Here is a 17,003-nt window from a genome sequence, read left to right as displayed (position 1 = left end):
GCGCCTCAGAGGTGCCACAGGGCTGAGAGGCACGTCACAGATATGTGGTGCATGAGCCCCGCATGCAACAGGCATTCTATAAATGTGCGAGGGGAATATGCTCGTGTTCGGGTTGTATCTGGGCTGCCTGGAAGGAGGTCCCAGATCGGCCTAGGGTTGGAGAACAGGACAGAGAACGGGAATTTAAGGAACCCTAACCCTGCAAGCCGGGGTTCGCGCACAGTCTCGAACAGCCTCCAACCTCCAGGAAGCCTCCAGTTTCAAGCCCTGGGCGCACTGGCCGGCTCGCCGACGCAATTACACCTTGGCTTGCGTTCCAGCTCCCGCCGCAGGGCCTGGGGATCCGGTCCCTCGGCACTCGGGGGAGAAACCTGGGTGCAGAGCGGGAATCCCTTATTGTAGGTGAGGAAGCAGGGTGAGGAGTCTCCTTTAGAGTTCCCACATTTCGGAAGAAAGGTCCGGACGCCAGAGTGACGCCGAGGAGAGCGAGCCCTTTAAGATCGTGCGCGCTGCTAGCGTCCCAGCCTCTTCGGGGAGGGGAGGGGCTGGGCGGGGCGATTTTGCCCCCCCCGCCTACCCATAGGGCCCGCCCCCGGCGTTCCCGCCCCGCCCCCCGCACTCGGCCCGCGGCGCCTTTGATGTTCTGACCCGCCAGCTCCCGGAGCGGCTCAGCCTGGCGCCCGCGCCCAGCGCCCGCAGCCCGCCCAGGCGGAGTCAGCCCGCGCTCCGCCCGCCGTGCTTCGGGCTCGGAGGTCCGGACTCCGGGCTCGCCGCCTGCCGGGCCGGTTCCGCGCCCCGAACTCCCGCGCCCCGCGCCCCGGCGGGCGGAGCGCACCATGCCGCAGCTGGACTCCGGCGGGGGCGGCGCCGGCGGGGGCGACGACCTGGGCGCGCCTGACGAACTGCTGGCCTTCCAGGACGAGGGCGAGGAGCAGGACGACAAGAGTCGCGACAGCGCCGCGGGCCCCGAGCGCGACCTGGCCGAGCTCAAGTCGTCGCTGGTCAATGAGTCCGAGGGCGCGGCGGGCGGCGCGGGGGTCCCGGGGGCCGGCACCGGGGCCCGCGGCGAGGCGGAGGTCGGGGGCGAGGTGAGCGCCGGCCCGCGCCCCGCGCCTCTCCCGCGCCCGCCGCCCCCTGCGCCCGGCCGGCCCCGCCCCGCCCTCCCGGGCCCCCGGGGTACCCATCCCTCAGTCCCCTCCTGCCCCGGGCCGCGAGCTCGGCGCCCCTCACGGCCCCTCTGGATGTCCCCGCAGGCGCTTGGACGGGAGCACGCTTCACAGAGACTTTTCCCCGACAAACTTCCAGAGTCTCTGGAGGACGGTGAGTTTCGGCCCGCCTCCCCTCCACCCGCTAAGGGTCCGGGTGGGACAGGGGGGCCTCTGAGGACGGGGTTGGGGGGCCGGGGGCCTCCCCCCACGGCAGCTCGAGGAGGCGGCAAAGCCAGGGCGGGGGGAGTGGGGGGCGGGTTTCCCGGGCGCCGCCGGGCTCGAGTCACTTCCGGTGCCCTGACCTTTATAGGAGTAAACAGACCCCCGCCATCTCCGCCTCCCCTCCTGCCCAGGTGACTGCCTAATCCCCGGTCTTCAGGAGAAAGCGTTGGCCCAGGTTCCTTGGCCAGAGGGCGGGCTGGGGGTCAAGTAGGGGGCGCCGAGGGGAGGCCTGAACTCGTGGTCCTTCGTCCGAACTGAGGCACCTGGGGCCCGTGCCTTCTCCCGTCACACACGTGAGCGGGACCCCTCGGCACTTCTTTCTCTGGAGAGCGGACTGCCTCCAGCCCAAGCCACCCGGGCGGGCACGTCTGACCCAGCTGTGGTTTTTCCAGGCCTGAAGGCCCCGGAGTGCGCCAGCGGCATGTACAAAGACACCGTCTACTCCGCCTTCAATCTGCTCATGCACTACCCTCCCCCCTCGGGAGCAGGGCAGCACCCCCAGCCGCAGCCCCCGCTGGTAAGTGGCCCCGGCAGCCGGGCAGGCCTTGTGCCTGTTACCTCCTTGACCAGGTATGTGGGGCATGGGCAACTAGTGATTTCTGCCTAGGACAAGATAGATGAGAACTGTTCTGGTGCCTTTTCCCGTACACACCCAGTGGGAACTGAACCAGGAGAACTTTGCTGAAGGAAGGAGAGAGACCGCCCTAGGCACCCCCTTCTCTCCAGCTGTTGGCTTTTGTCTTCCTAACTTGCTTACAAGCAGGTGCAGGCCCTTGTCCTGGTGCTAGGTAATGCTGGGGTAGAGTCTTTTCCCAGAATTTTTGAGCTGACACCATCCCCTCCCTTCCTGAGGGTGGTGTTGGTAGGGTGATCTTAGCTGTGGGGTTTCCAGTTTGCCTACTCCCCCAGCCTAAGCCCCAAGCCTGGGTGTTTGGAGAAATGGGCAGAAAGGCTAATATGTTTCAGAGCGCCTTCTTGTGCAGGAGAAACAGGCTGTACTCACTCTCCCCTTATTGTCATGAATACCCACTTGCCAGAGAAAGACCCTGAACGCTAGGTGTAGAAAGCAGGCTTTTATGAGACTGGTTTGCTCTCATAAGCTCTGGGAAGGGTTAGCAGAGGTATTTCAAATCAGTGGTGTGGGTAAGGGGCCTGTTTAATGATTTCGCTAACTCAGTATGTTCAAGCACATCAAACAGATTCTGTGATTGTTACAAACCATGCTTTTCTGCCTCATTGGTACAGATGATCTAAAGGGTGAAGAGCCTATTCGGAGTGCACTGGAGCAGTACAACTGCACTTAAAAGTTGAGATTAGTGGTTCAGACTGTCCTCAGCTGGGCTAAGTCGAGGGTGAGATTAGAGCGCTTGGAGTACACCAAGTGTTTGGGGAACTCTGGTGGCTGCAAATGGAGGCCCAGTGCGGGAGGCTCAGATGGCTAGTTGGGGGGGTCACTCCAAGGGAAGAGGATGACTGCCAGCCTGTTTCAGATCTGGAGGGAGGAGGGTTGCTTCTGAAAGCACTTTCATGCTGAAGCTGCTGGGAGGTGAGAAGACAGATTGAGGCTTCTCTCTAGAAACCCCAGAATGGAAAACTTTTGACTGTAGAAATGAGCTCCTTGCCCCTTGGACTCCACGTTTTCTCATAGGCAGAAGGAGCATGTTGGTTGAGTGGTCCTTCTGCTCTAGGGTGGCTCTGTCTATGAGGTGTTCACTTCTTTCAAGTCTATGGGCAAGGGGTTGCCCTCTGACCTTGCCACCTGATGCAGAGCCTCTCCCCAGAGACCTCTGCCCTACTCAAGCGGATGCTAAGTATAGATGCCTCCTGAGTTTCTTAGAACGTCTAAACCCTTAGATTTTGGGCCAACTTGATATAACACAGTGCTGCCAAATTGCTGGCAGGTGAGTTGCTTGCACAGGGTGCTGGGTTCACCGTGACAGCCTTGAGTAGACAAAAGGCCTAGGCCCTCGAACAGTCCCAGGAGGGGCAGCTCCCCTCCAGGCTCTTGTGATTCCACAGTGGTCCAGGGAAGAGGTAGGGTTTTTGCGTTCCTTTCATGGCCTGGGCCAGTGGGAGAGTGCCCAGAGTGGGAGGGCCTTGTTCTCTTTAAGGGTGTGGTAATGGGACCATTTGGTGTCCTTAAGCTCACACTGGTCATAGTGTAGGCGGACGGATGGCCAACTCTAACAGTCAGGATTGGGGTGGGGGGTGAGGGCAGACACATCACTATTACCCTGGCCTGTGTCATTTGTTTTTTCAATTTGGGCATCTTTCTTAAGCTACAATAGAGGCTTTTCTGTATATTACGGTCTCCTATAGAGGTAAATTCCCTTGCCCTACTCCCCACCCAACTGCAGCCTCCCACTGCCTGGCTTCTGGGAACAGTGGAGGAGGAGGACAAGCTCTGGAGCTGACGTTCCATGTGCTGAAATCAGCTGTTCTGTGAGGCTGGGGACAAGGATAGAGTCAAGGGCCTAAGTTGGGGTGACACCAGGTGGGGAAGATGTCCATGAATATAGGGGAGCCTCTTTTAAGCAAACCTGATAGTTAAAAATGAATAGCAAATCAGGGTAGTTGCTTGTGTTAACCTGAAAAGTTGTGTGGATGTTTAAAATACTGTTGGTTTTAAAAACGCAAATTTGATTGACTCCATGTTTTGGGAGCATATGTAATAGAAAAGATACTCTTATAGTAGGTCTGGAGTCCGTTGTAGGGCCTTGAGGAAAAACTGCCTTTGGAGGTTTCTTCCCAAGCTCTGCTTTCCTAAACCCCTCTTTAGGGGGACAGATGTCATGCTGTCCAGCCCCTGCCCGTGGAGAACTAGGCCTCTGGCCCCCTTTGCCCTCTCTGAGAGAATTCAGGCAGCCGACAGTTGTGCTGAAGAGTTCTTAAGGCCAGTCGCTTGACCTCCCCACACAGTGGGGAAAGCCCATGCCGGGGTCCTCCTCTACCCACTTGTGGGTGGCATGCCCATGTGGTTGGGCAGACTGAAACCTTGCCGGGGCGGCGGACCAAATGACCACCTCACAGCCAGCCGCCAGTGGGTAGAGGAAGATTTTTTTTCCTAAAAGGGTGCTTCCTTTCTGGTACGTGGCTTCTAGTGAACTCCGTTTTGGGGAGGGAGAATTAGGTCAAAGTTTATTTCATGGTTGATGTTTGTGAGCCATCTAATGTGGGCTTGCAGACTGTTCCCAGCCTCAACCAGTAGTCGCTCCTTGTTTCTGTTTTGTTTGTTCTGTTTTGCTCTGAGATTGGGGATGGGAGTAGAAGGGCCAGTAAGCTTGTCCTGGGCCTGATTTTGAGGAAATTCTGGGATGAATAAGGCATTGCTCCCTAGGAAACTCAGACTCTTGGATGGGTGAGACTGCCGGACTGGCGCAGATCTTCTCAGAAAAAAGATGAGGCCCGGTTGCTCTTGTGGTCCTTTCTGTGGGCTCCACTTAGAGTCTATGGCCTGGAAGGCTGCTGAGCCTTTTGCCATTTAGATGAAATGTCCAAAATAAGCAAATCTGTAGAGATGGGACACAGATGAGTGGTTGCCGGGGCTGAGCAAAGACGGGAATGGGGGGTGATTGCTAATGGGTAAGGGGTTCCTTTTTGGGGTGATGAATGTGTTCTGGAATTAGACGGTGGTGATGGGTACACAACCTTGTGAATACACTAAAACCGCTGCGCTGTATACTTTTAACAGTAAATTTTATGATATGCGAATTACATCTCAGTTGAAAAAAAGGAAAAGGCTGAGCCTTTTGGCTCTTGCAGGGACTTGGGGTCATTCCCCAGGCCTGACCTCTGCAGCTGTCCTGGTGTGTGTGTATGCCCCCCAAGCCATAGGCTTGGGCATCAGTTCCAATGTGGGGGAACCCAGGAGGCAGTGGACCCACGGTTGAGTTCCAGGCCATTGAGCTCACATTCCCGGGCTCCAGGATCTGAGGTCAGATGAGGGCTGTGCTAACAAGCCCTGTGGGGAGCAGGAGGCGCAGGTATGAGCAAGACTTGAGCAGAGGAAGGAAGTGCTGCTGACACAAGCCACCATGTCCAGGGAAGCTCTGCAGAGATGCACCCACCCAGCCCTCCATAGCCTCAGAGAGAGGGAGCAGCCTGGTGTGCTGGGGACAGTTAGTGAGGGTTGATCATCAGCCCTGGTTGGAGTGAACCTTGTTAGAAGGGGTCTGGCATCAAGCTGGGCACCCGAGAGATCACAACCAGCCTCTGCCTCTGGGAGTGCCTGGCTGAGTGGAGGAGAAAGATGACCAGACTGGAACCAGGCCCTGGTTGGAGGGGTGCTGTCACAGAAGGCCCTGCTGGGGCATCCTGGGTGGAGCTGGCCCCCACGTGGGCTGTGGGCTGTGGAGGAGGGTCCGCCAAGCAACTTCCTGAAGGTGCAGATTTGGCCAGCACATGAGCACAAAGAGTACCGGGCTCCCCTCCAAACATGCCTGATCTCCCACTTCTCCACTTTAGTCTCTGTCTAAAGCCCAGCCTCGGCCATCCCTCACCCAGAAGGCAATAACGGCCACCTCAGGGCTCCCTCTGCCTTGACCTTGGCACCCCACCCCCGAACACATGCCCTAACCCCCAACTCAGGCTCCACACAGCAGCCCAGCAAGAGAAGATCCCTTCTCTTGCCCACTGAAACCCTGCAGTGGCTTCCCATTGCTCTGAGAGTAAGGTCCAAACCACTCACCACAGCCCTAGTGCCTGGGTGGCCAGCCCTGTGGACAGCCCCCCTTGTCTGCACCATATTCTTTCTGTCTCCTTAAATAGCACCTACTGCACTGTCTCCCTCTGCTTCACACCCATTCTGTTCTTTCCACCTCAGGACCTTTGCACTTGTTCTCTCAGTTAGGAATTCTCTTCCCTAGCTCTCACATAGCTGCCACCTTATCATTTGTCTTTCAGGGCCGAATTCAAATATCACTTACCCAGAAACACCTCCTGTGAACATCCAAGTGGGGCCCTCTGTCATTCCCCCAGGGCTTTGCTGCCTCACCCACCTTGGTTCTCCAGGCCACAGTGGGTGGCCTTGCTTTACGATGCACTTGTTCGTTGTACTGAGGCCAAAGGCAGCCTATTTGTCCAAAGTGTCTCTCTACCTTAGTTTCCTCATTCACACGGTGGGAGTGGTGAGCCCTCCTCTCAGAGTTGGAGTATGGAGTGGAGGCAGCAGTGCCTGCATGTCTTGGGCTTGGGAGGTGGGGGTTTGGCCATAACTGATCCCTTTTCCCTTGCTCTTCTGGCTCGTCTGGGGCTAGTGGTGGCTCAGTGGTTAGACTCCCATCTGGAGGGTTGTATCTCTACTTTGGGCCCCAGGAGCCTGGGGGGTCAGAGCCCTGGGGGGCCAGCTTGTGATAGGGACACAGTTATACAGGCCTCTTTCTTTTTTTCTTTCTTTTTTAAGGTTTATTTATTCTAAGAGAAAGAGTACGCAAGTGAGTGGAGGGAAGGCAAAGGGAGAAGGAGAGAATCTCGAGCAGACTCCCCGCTGAGCAGGGAGCCCCACATGGGTCTGGATCCTGAGACCCTGAGATTGCGACTGAGCTGAAATCCGGACTCAGACAGTCAACCAACTGAGTCACCCAGGCACCCTGTGTGTGGGCCCCTTTCTTGCTCCCATACCTCACCCAGGAATTCTTGGGAAGGGGAAGTACTGTTCTTGGAGCCAGGATGGGAGCCCTCACTGCTCAGTCCATCCTGAGATCCTCTCCTACCATGCCCAAAGACTCATCTGAAAGGAGCCCCCCTTCCCCAGCCATCTAGAAGCCCTTTGTGTAAGATGTTAGGAGCTGAAGCTATTTCATAAGAAAAATAGTGGGAGACCCATTTGGTCATCAGCTTCCATACCGTTCTCAGACCTTGGCTCACATGGTCACCTGTGCCTGCACCCTGTCATGTCTTGCCCCAGTTCTTCCCCTGGTGTGGGGGTACATATTTGCACCCCAGATGGTGCCCACCAATGGCATCTTTGTTATCCCTCAGGCAGCTTCTAGTTTGCTCACAGCTTGCCTTCCTTGCCAGTGGGAATGATGCTATGTACAAATCACTCCTTAGTTTCCTTTTAGATTATTTTCTTGGAGCAATACGCTTAAGGAAAATTACCGGGTCAAAGGGCAGGAAAAATTGGGGTATCTGGCTGGTTCAGTGGGTAGAGCACGAGACTCTTGATCTTGGGGTTGTGCGTGTGAGCACCATACCCGGGGTAGGGATTACATAAAAGAATAAAATCTTTTTTTTTTTTTAAAGATTTTATTTTATTATTTATTTGACAGACAGAGATCACAAGTAGGCAGAGAGGCAGGCAGAGAGAGAGGAGGAAGCAGGCTCCCTGCTGAGCAGAGAGCCTGATGCGGGGCTCGATCCCAGGACCCTGGGATCATGACCTGAGCTGAAGGCAGAGGCTTTAACCCACTGAGCCACCCAGGTGCCCCAAAAGAATAAAATCTTAAAAATAAAATGGTAGAAAGAGTTAGAGCATTTTGCTCCCCTCTGGCCCCAGTTTGCATGGGTTCCTTGCAGTGTCTAATCACTCAAAGTCCCAACATGGAGTTTCTTCTTTTTTGTTATTCATTTAATAGGTTCGTGGTGGGAAATGGGACTTAAAAGTTATTTTGACTTGCATTCCTTCCTGACTTGGAAGGCTGTGTGGTATTGGCTGTGGTATTTGGAAAATCTGCAGCCCCCAGGGTGCGACTTTACTTTCAGGGTGCTATCTTGCTGCCTTTCAGGGTCAGGAGAGCACCACAAAGGAGGCTCCTCCTTTTCTGGTCCCGCTGGAACCTCCTGCAGACCCCTGCCGCCGCCATCCCCAGGGGCTGCAGTTACTGACCCCTGCCCACTCCTCTAGCTCAGTGAGCTGGCGGGGCTGACAGAGCTCTGGGTTGGTCACCAAGGCCCAGTAGTCTTCACCCAGTCGTCCTAGGGTTTTACTAAGCCAGCTTCCATAGTTCTGCCTCCCTCCTCAGGTGCTCCGAGATGCAGGTGTGAGTGGGGCAGAAGAGGGATGGGCTTGATGGCAGTCTCCCTGAGGCTGCTCGCGACCCATGGCCTCCTGGGTCTCCTGAGTCTCCTGAGACCACAGCCCACTCCTGTCCCTGCAGCAAAGGAGTTTCAGCTGAGCCGTGAGAATGGACTCTGGGGGCCCTGCCTGCAAGTCAAATGATTGCTGAGGTCAGGCTGGATGAGGGTGGGTCCCTCCCATGCAGGGAGGGGCAGGGGTGCTGCCGCCACCCTAGGAGCTCCTCGGTGCCTGTGGTCCTGAAGCCATATGGTGACACTCCCTCACGCCTTGTGACTGGCTGCTTCCTGCCGCTGTGTACAAACAACACTCTGGTGGAGGAAACAGGTGTTTTATCAGGTCACAGGGCCCCCCTTCCCCAACAGTACAGTGCACAGATCTTGGGGTAACCACCCTCCTTCTACCAGTAGGGACAGGAGGCCAGGTCAGGGTAGGCCCCTTAGAGGCATGGAAAGGGAAGGCATTGTCTGGAAGACTCACCCTCAAATACTATATCTGCCACTCCTTGGCTGAGAGGCCCTGCGTGAGTTCCTTAACTGCTGGAAGCCCGAGTTTCCTCAACTAGAAACGAGGAGGAGGGTTCTGACCTCCTTGGGTTCCTGGGGCATGAAAGGAGGCAGCGTGTGTGGGGTCCCTGGTACGTGGCTGATGCTGTGAGTGTAAGCACTGGGGGGGGCAGGTTGCTAACATGGGGTGAAGAGCTCTCCTGCAAAGGGTGCTGTGCTAGGTGGCGGGGGGTGCTCCTGAAGCTGAGCTGGGACACAGCCCCCTCACCTGCTGTCCCTTAGCTCAATAGCCAGCTCCCCTGTGGCAGCATGGAGCACAGTGGCGCCAGGGCCTCAGCTGGCCTGTGATAGAGTGGCTGCTCTACCTAGAATCCTGGTTCCAGGCCCTTATTGGCCTTTCCGAGCCCCTGCATGCTTGGCCTTGGCTCAGCACAGAGGGGCGATAGTCTCTACCCCACCGAGCTCCGTCCTCTTGAGGCAAAGAGACTTCTGGGGGCTCACAGTTAACTTCAAGGTTCTGTCCAAGTTGGATGAAAGGCGACGAGGAGGGAGAGGCTGGTTGGGGGGCAGCCAGAAGAGCTTCCTGAGAGGCCCAGCTTGAACCCTGTGCCGGTAAAGTAGGAGAACGCTTTGGGGGAGGGGCAGCTTGAGCAGAGAAGAACAGAAATGGGTATGTTCTTGGTCATTGGAAGGGCAGTGCAAAGCCCGGGGTCCATGAGGAGCACGAGTGAGGCTGGAGAAGAGCCAGCAGGGAGGGCCCAGCATGTGACCTTGATATGCAGGCAGCACTGGTCCCAGAGCCCAGGAGTGGCTGATGGGCACACGCGGTGTGTTGGCAGCAAGAAGGGCCAGGCGGTGACTATTGGCCGATGGTATGAGTTGGACATGGAGGGGGAGGCAGACAGGGCCAGCAGCTGGGGCAGAGTGGATGCTGGGAGACCCCGAGCTGGTAAGAGGAGTGCGAAAGGCCAAGGAAGGTGGTGGGCTTTGGGCAAGGGAGACCCAGTGGCTGACACACACAAGGCAACAGAGCCTCAGAGGTGGACGTTTGCATTTTCATTTGACTCCCAGTCTCTCTCTCTAGAGTCATGAGCCCAGGGTCTTGGCCTCCTGTTGACTGAACCCCAGAGGTCAGGTCTCTCGGTCTGCTGGTGATTTGGCCAGGGCATAGAGAGCTCCTCTTCTCAGCTCTGTCTTTAGCAGGACTCTGGTCTGGGCAGGGTCTCTGAGAACCCCAAACATTGACAGCTTCTTCCTTCAGGCAATGGGGTCCCAACAATGACAGATCCAGGATGCTTGGGTTTTGCTCCTGGGCACCACTGCCCCCCATTGAAAAGATGTGGCCTTAGCATGCATAGTCTCTCAGGTGGGTCCCGGGTGGGTCTGTCCTGGTCATAGGGTTTGGCCTTTTCTGGTCCTGCTGGAACCTTGGGCTCCCCTTGGCGCAGTCCCCTCATGCATGGAGGGTCAGTCCCTGCTGGATGGGGGCCATGGCCTGGGCTAGGGCCAAGATGGGTGTGAGTCTGGCCCTTTCCTGTGGCGGGCTGCTGGTGGAGCTTGTTCCGTGGAGACTGACTGCCTGGGCTTTGCCAGAGATACGGCCTTAGAGCCCAGAGGAAGATTGGTGATAGAGCTTTTGTGCCATAGTCTACTTCACAACCAGGACTCCCTGGAGGTCAGAGGAAGCAGACGTCCTGCCAAATAAGCTTCCTCTACCCCTCCCATTAAGACGGCCAATTATTTCTGTCTCCAGAGACAGGAAAGTTGTTGGGGCCTCACACTGTCTGCTTCTCAATGATGAATGCATGGCTAAGGCACGGGTAGGCAGGACATGGCCCACCCCAGGAAGAGTGGGCTTTGGGGATTGGCAGTTAGGGCTGCCCCTCCCCACCATGTGTGGGCTGGCCTACCTAGGTTTGGCACACTTCCCCCTCCCAGAAAGCCCAGTTTGCCCCTGAGGGCAGGAAGCCAGAGGATAGGGCCTCCTTCCCTCCTGGCTGTGTGATCTTAAGCAAATTTGTTAACCTTTCTAGGTCTCAGTTTCCTTCGCTAAATTGGGAGTGGGGTTCCCTGGCCAGGAAGGATTTCTGAGGTTCAAAGAAGTGTGGGCTGGAGACACCTGCCACTCAGGTGGGCCTCAGGGGATGCTTGCTGGCCTTGTCAGGACTGCTCCAGGCCAGCCTCCCCATCAGGCAAGGAAGATGGGAGGAGGAGAGGAACAGGTAATGGGAGTCCAGGCTGAGGGCATTCTGACTAACTCTGACCTGGCTCTGGGGTAGAGACCCAGCCTCCTGGTCTGCTGGGCCGCCATCTGAAACGCATTACTGATGCTTTGTAAACTCCACATCATTTGGCCACATGAAAGCCTAGGGTCTAAAAATAGCCACTCCCAGAGGACGCCCCGCATTGGTGGGGCTCAGCTGACCTCTGCACACACACCCACCAGCAGGCCACCTCCTTTGACAGGGAGCCCTGACTGGCAGGGCCACACCCACCCACCCTCCCAGTGTGGGCTGCCCCTGCCTGGGGCCACTTTATTTGGGCACAGATCTCATCCAGCTGGTCAAAGCTTCAGGCCCCAAGGCTTTACCCAGGGCAGAATGTCTGGAGGAAGGAGGAGGGAGGCAGCTGGGGCTATGTTGGTGGCCCCAGGACCCCTTTCCCGGCTCCATACATGCCTGGAATGTCTGTGGGACACTCACTGGGAAGCTAGTGGTACCATCTTACAGATGAGAACACGGGGCCCCTGTGGAGGGGGAGTATTGGCCACTGTCAGGTGGTGGACAGGAGGGCCACTGGCTGATGTGCTGGTGTGAGAAGGGTGGGGGCCGGCCCAGGCCCCAAAGTGTCGGCGGAGGGCCGGGCCCAGCAGGAAGGCAGGGCAGCTGCAGATCTCCAGGCTGCTGGAGTTGACTCTTTGCCCTGCTTTCTGTGGGTTCCCTCTCCCTATGGTCTCTGTGACCAACTGTAAACCACTCTTTTCCCTAAAAATAAACATGCTTATGGGATTGGGGGAAGCTTTGTAGCTATCAAAGGAAATAATAGGGTGTTTAAGAAAATTACATTGCGTTTTAAATAACCAGCATGAAAGTCATTAAGTTTGAAGTTTCATTCAAATCAGATGGCTCTGTGGCTGGCCCAGTGGCCAGGCAGGCAGAGGGTGGGTGGGCCCTCAGGGACGCTGAGAGACAGCCTGTAGAGAACTTTGTGGCGGCAGCAGTGAGGTCTCTGCTGGGTCCAGCCGGGGTCTGGGCAGGGCGGCTGCTTGGTGTGTGCCAGGCTGCGGCAGCCACCCCACAGCTCACTGGCCAGCTCGAAGCATTGTGCAGGCGGGAGCCGCCCAGCTGTGGTGGGTAGCCCCATGGGTGGGGCTCAGGGATGACCATAGTCTGCAGGGTGTAGGGACACATGAAGCTGGGGTTGCCAACGCCAGGAGGGTTGATGGCTCTGTGGAGGTGGGGTTCCAGGGATGGTGGTTTGGGTCAGAAAGGGCTGGAGAAGACCTACAGGGCCAAGGCCACATCTGTCCTCTCCCCCACTGGCCTCTCAGTCCCCGCACAGGGCATGGCGTAGTGCAGGTGCTCAGCAAACCGTGGTTGAGGGAGTACGGCAGCTTTAGCAGTCCGTGTATCAAGAACTCCCCAAGTGCTAGCTGGTGCCCAGGACTTTCGGTCCCAGTATGGAGGCCCTTACAGGAAGCTGAGAAAGTGGTGACTGTTACTGCTTTCTCATTTCCCAGATGGAGAAGCTGAGGCTCAGAAAGGTGAAGGACGTGCTGGGACCCGGAGGAGTCGGGGCTTAGACTCGGGTCTCTTTTACCCCCAGGACCATGCTCCTCAGTGCTCTGCCACTTTGTTCTCAAATGTGTGGAGATGGGGGTACTGCAGGCCTCAACGTGGAGTGGAACCCCCCCTCGCTGGGCTGGGGAGCTGGGTCCAGCTGGGTTCTCTGGCCCCAAGGACACACTTGGCCATCAGTGCCCCTCACAGGCATGACCTCATGGCCCTGGGCCTGGGTCAGGGCAGGATACTTTCCTCCTTGGACATCTGACAAGTTGGGGTTGTGTTTCATGGTTGGAAGCAGGAGCCCAAGGTTTCCAGAATAAATGTTGCCCTGGTAAATGTTTCCAAATAACATTTAAGGTCAGTCAGGTCTGATGCCTGACGAAAGCGTGCAGGATGAAATTTACTGTCTTTTCATGGACCCTTTGCTTTATGGCTCTTGTCCTTGCTTAGCTTGGCACTCAGGGTCGGGCCTTTCTGGAGTAGGTGCCTTCCTCCATGTGATGTGGGGTTGGGTGGGAGGTTGTCCTAGGCCCTGAGTCACTGGGATAGCCTGACTGAGGAAGCTGAGGTGTCCGTGCACATGGGTGTGTCCTGTCCCTTGTCACTGGGTTGCCTCCCGCCCGTCCCACCATGGACACATCCTGCTGGGGCATTTCGAGAGCAATTTCTTCTGGCTTCTTCTGCCTCCATTCCCTTGGCTCTGGTCACTGAAGTCCAGTCAAGAGCTCGGCAGTCTGGCCTGATAGCAATCAGGCAGAAGTCCAAAGGAAATCAAGGGCCAGTGGACCCAGCCTGGCACAAAGTCCAGCTCTCCTGAAAAGCCTGGGTTAGGGACGTGCTTGCTTTTGTCTTTTTTCTTTCTTTTATTTTGTTCTTTATTAATTTAATTCCAACATCAACCCCATGAGATAGGACCATTATGCAGGTGGGGAGCCCAAGGCTTGGGGGGACCTACACCTTCTAAGTGCTGGGGGAGTGATTTGAACCCAGGCTTCTATGTTTCCTGCCCTTACGACCATGCTTCCTTGCCTCTTAGACAACATACCTATCCACTCCTTCTTGGGGGAAAAAAGGGGGGGGGTTTATAGCCCTAGCTGGGTCCTCTTGGCTCCCCCTACCCCCTCCCTCTGTACTCCTCATCCTCCCAATGAATTTGGTATTCCCCCCTCTCCCGTATATTTTTACACTATTAACCAGGTGACTATCTGTAAGAGCTGTCTTGTATGGTTTTTGGAACCCCCTGACTCAACCTTGTGAGGGGCTCTGTCTTCCGAGGGCCCCTGTGGCAGTGAAGCAGTCCTGCACTCCTCGGTCTGCGAGTAGTGAGCCTGAAGAGCTTGGTGAGAGTCGTGAAGCCTGCAGCAGCTCCTTTCTGCCCTGTCCCTTGTTTCCTTTGGCATAAACTGCTGGACTCAGTCCAGGCAGAGCCCCAAGGGTGGCAGAAGCTAATGGCAGGAGCTACAAGGGTGAGACCCAAGGGAGCTTTCTGGCCATGGCCCCAGGGCAGGACTGTCCTCCTGGGGCTGGTAGAGACAGCAAATCAGAGACCCCCGTCATGTCTTTGCTCCTCAGAGCAAAGCTGGCTCCTGTTAGGGGCAGGAACGCAGTGCTGAGATCTCTAAGTCTCCTCCCCTACCCACCCTGGGGTTCCGTCAGCCCCCCGCCTTTCGAGGTGCTGCCTACGCTCTCTGGGCTCTCCGTCCTAGGCAGCATGCTTGCCTTTCTAGACAGGCCCAGGTGAGAGCCACTGCCGTGTCCAGCGGCTGTCCATAGCCCTCCTTGTGTGTGGAGGGGTGAGCACAGGCCAGACCCTGGGGGAGAAGGACCTCTCACGTTTCCTTTAGTTGTTGATGACTGAGAAACTGAGTCTGCTCCTACCAGGACAGGGTGAAGGCACCCTTCACGCAGGCTAGCTGAAGGTCAGAGGCACACTGCTCGTCAGTGAGTGACACAAGAAAGGTTCTCAGCGGGGTGTTAACCAGTAGCGTCAGGGATCCTGGGTCCCTGGTGGGCTGGAGGTCTGAGTGAGGAGACTCAGAGTGAGGGAAGAGGAATCTGGGAGCCCCGGGTTTCACATGTGTGGTCTCCATGCTGGCCCTGCTCCCAGCCAGTCTGTGAGGTCTGCCCCTGAGTGACGACGATCTCTGGCCAGGAACCCCACGGGGCCGGATTCCAATCCACATGTGTCTCTACGTGCCATGAGACTTTGGGCAAGTTGTTGAGCCTCTCTGGGCTTCGCTTTCCCTGTCTGCAAAGTCTGCCCATGCTGCAAAGTGCCGGGGGAAGATGCTGGTTGGCAGTGCAGCTCTGCCGGGCGCTGGCTGTTTCTGGCGGGGGCTGCTGTCTCTAACTCTGTGTCTCTGCTCTTTTCTTCCTGCCTTTCCTACAGAGCCTGTTGGCTTTAGTCCTAGGGGAGCAAAATTTCTGGACTTCCCCAGGTCCCTCACTGCAGAGCCTTGCTTTCCCTCTGGCCACAGGCGGGCTGAGCTCTGAGGAGGTGCTGGCCTGCTTGGCCCATGGCGGGCTCCTGAGCAGCCGGGCGCGGGAGAGATGCTGGCAGGGGGACTGCCTGGGCCGCCAGGGCGGGGAGGGCAGGGCAGCTGCACAGTCCCCACACCGTGGGGCAGTAGCATCAACTAGCAGCTCGGCTGCAGCAGCTCCCGGAAGCGTCTATTTTCCTCTAAAAACATCCTGTCCTGAGGGGCGTTCACCTCAAAGAGGAGGAAGGAAAACACAAGTAAACGAATGCACAGAAACCACGGGAGGCTGTGGGCCAGGCCACTCAGCTCATCGAGGTTCAGCTAGCTCAGAGGGAACCTCGGGGCCAGGCTGGGTCTAGAGCAGGCCTGTGGTTTGCCAAGGCCTCATGCAGGGACTCTGGTCCTCACCTCTGCTGTGGCAGGGCCCCGTTATCTGATGTTGAGACCAGGCAGCTGGTAGACTGGCTACACGCACCTGGCAGGGCTCTGTGCAACCATGGCAACGGTACTCTGCTGTCAGGTGGGACCAAAGCCTCCCGGTCCCCAAGAGTGTGGTCCAGCCATCCCCCAGTCCTCCAGCTCGGCCAGCCACACGGCCACGGCTCCATGCTCTGTGGTGGGTGTCTGGCACAAGGCGTCCGGCACGCTGTGGGCGGGGAGCTTTCGGGCTGTCCTCTGGAGAGCACCATGTCCTGGGCAGCAGGGCCCTGAGTGGGGGCTGGGGATAAAATAGCACGGGCCCTGCTAGGGTCTGCCTGTGGAGGTAGGGTCTGCCGGGACCCACACATCAAGGCCCCATTGATATGTGGGCAAGTCCCATTCGGAAGGTCTGGGGGGCTTGCTTTCTTCTTGGAAACTGACCCTCAGTGTCCCAGGCCTTGGGGAGCTTCCCACTCAGCAGTTAACTGGATTCCATGGAAACCACTGGTGCTAGACAGTGGGTCCTAGCTGCAGACACGGGTCTGGGGGGCCTGTGGGACTCCCTGGTGGGCCCTAGAGGTAGGAGAGGAGCCAGCAGGAACTGACCAAGGCCACAGTGGATGGAGCCTGGGCCAAGCCCTGGATGGAGCCTGACTCTTGGCAAGGCAGAGAAGAGAGGTGAGAAGTGGAGGGGACTTCTGAGCATGGCCACTGTGTGGGGCTTTGCAGGGGAGCCAGGCCAAGTTGCTGAGGCCCAGCCTATACTCATGCACCCCAAGCCATATGCCCTCGTGTGGGCCCAGGTGTCTGTCGACAGGAAGACGTACTTTTTCTAATTAGCACAAAGGCTCCATATGAACTAGCAGCAGCCTTGGTTTAGACTTTCTGGGTATTCTGACTGCCAAAATATTGCAGGCAGGAAGAGATTGGGGGCGGGGGTAGGAGGCGGCATGGGGTGTCAGATGTCAGACAGAAGGTCCCTGACTCCAAAGCAGTGGCCCCAGCTCTTCCCAGCCTCCCGAGTACTGCTGTGATCTTGTGCCCAGCTCAAGCCTGGGTGCTGTCCAGTGCTGCCACATCCTCCCCAAACACTGGCTCGTGCTGGGAGCCCCCACCCAGCCCAGCTAGAGACCCCCCCCCCCAGCCTTGAGGACCCAGCTTTAACTGAGGTAACAGAAACAGTGAAGCGTACTAGCTCCGATCTCGGGAGTGGACAGTCGCCTCAGCACAGTAGGGTCAGTGCTGTGGTTGGGGGCCACAGCAGGGAACCCCTGCTCACACAGGGAGGGGAGGAAGGGCTTCCCGGGGAAACCTCATTTATGATGACGCCTGTGAGATGGGTGGGAATTGGCCAGGCCAAGTCGGGG

General features: G+C 57.2%; 1 protein-coding gene across 5 annotated transcripts in view; it reads left to right on the top strand.

The window, feature by feature from the left end:
- The first annotated feature begins 646 nt into the window (after positions 1 to 646).
- Positions 647 to 17,003, top strand: part of TCF7 (transcription factor 7) — a 32,744-nt gene continuing 16,387 nt past the window's right edge. For 2 of the 5 annotated variants that reach the window (XM_046000118.1, XM_046000116.1), the window contains exons 1-3: positions 648 to 1,088; positions 1,254 to 1,320; positions 1,823 to 1,947. In XM_046000118.1, coding sequence (XP_045856074.1) covers positions 837 to 1,088; positions 1,254 to 1,320; positions 1,823 to 1,947 — 444 coding nt within the window. In that variant the 5' untranslated portion in view covers positions 648 to 836. Of the gene's footprint in view, positions 1,089 to 1,253; positions 1,321 to 1,822; positions 1,948 to 17,003 lie in introns of all 5 variants that reach the window. The other 3 variants (XM_046000115.1, XM_046000114.1, XM_046000117.1) reach the window with 3 other exon arrangements.

Source organism: Meles meles, chromosome 3 (assembly GCF_922984935.1).
Source record: "Meles meles chromosome 3, mMelMel3.1 paternal haplotype, whole genome shotgun sequence".
Lineage (NCBI taxonomy): Eukaryota > Metazoa > Chordata > Mammalia > Carnivora > Mustelidae > Meles > Meles meles.
This window is presented reverse-complemented; position numbering and strand designations above follow the sequence as displayed.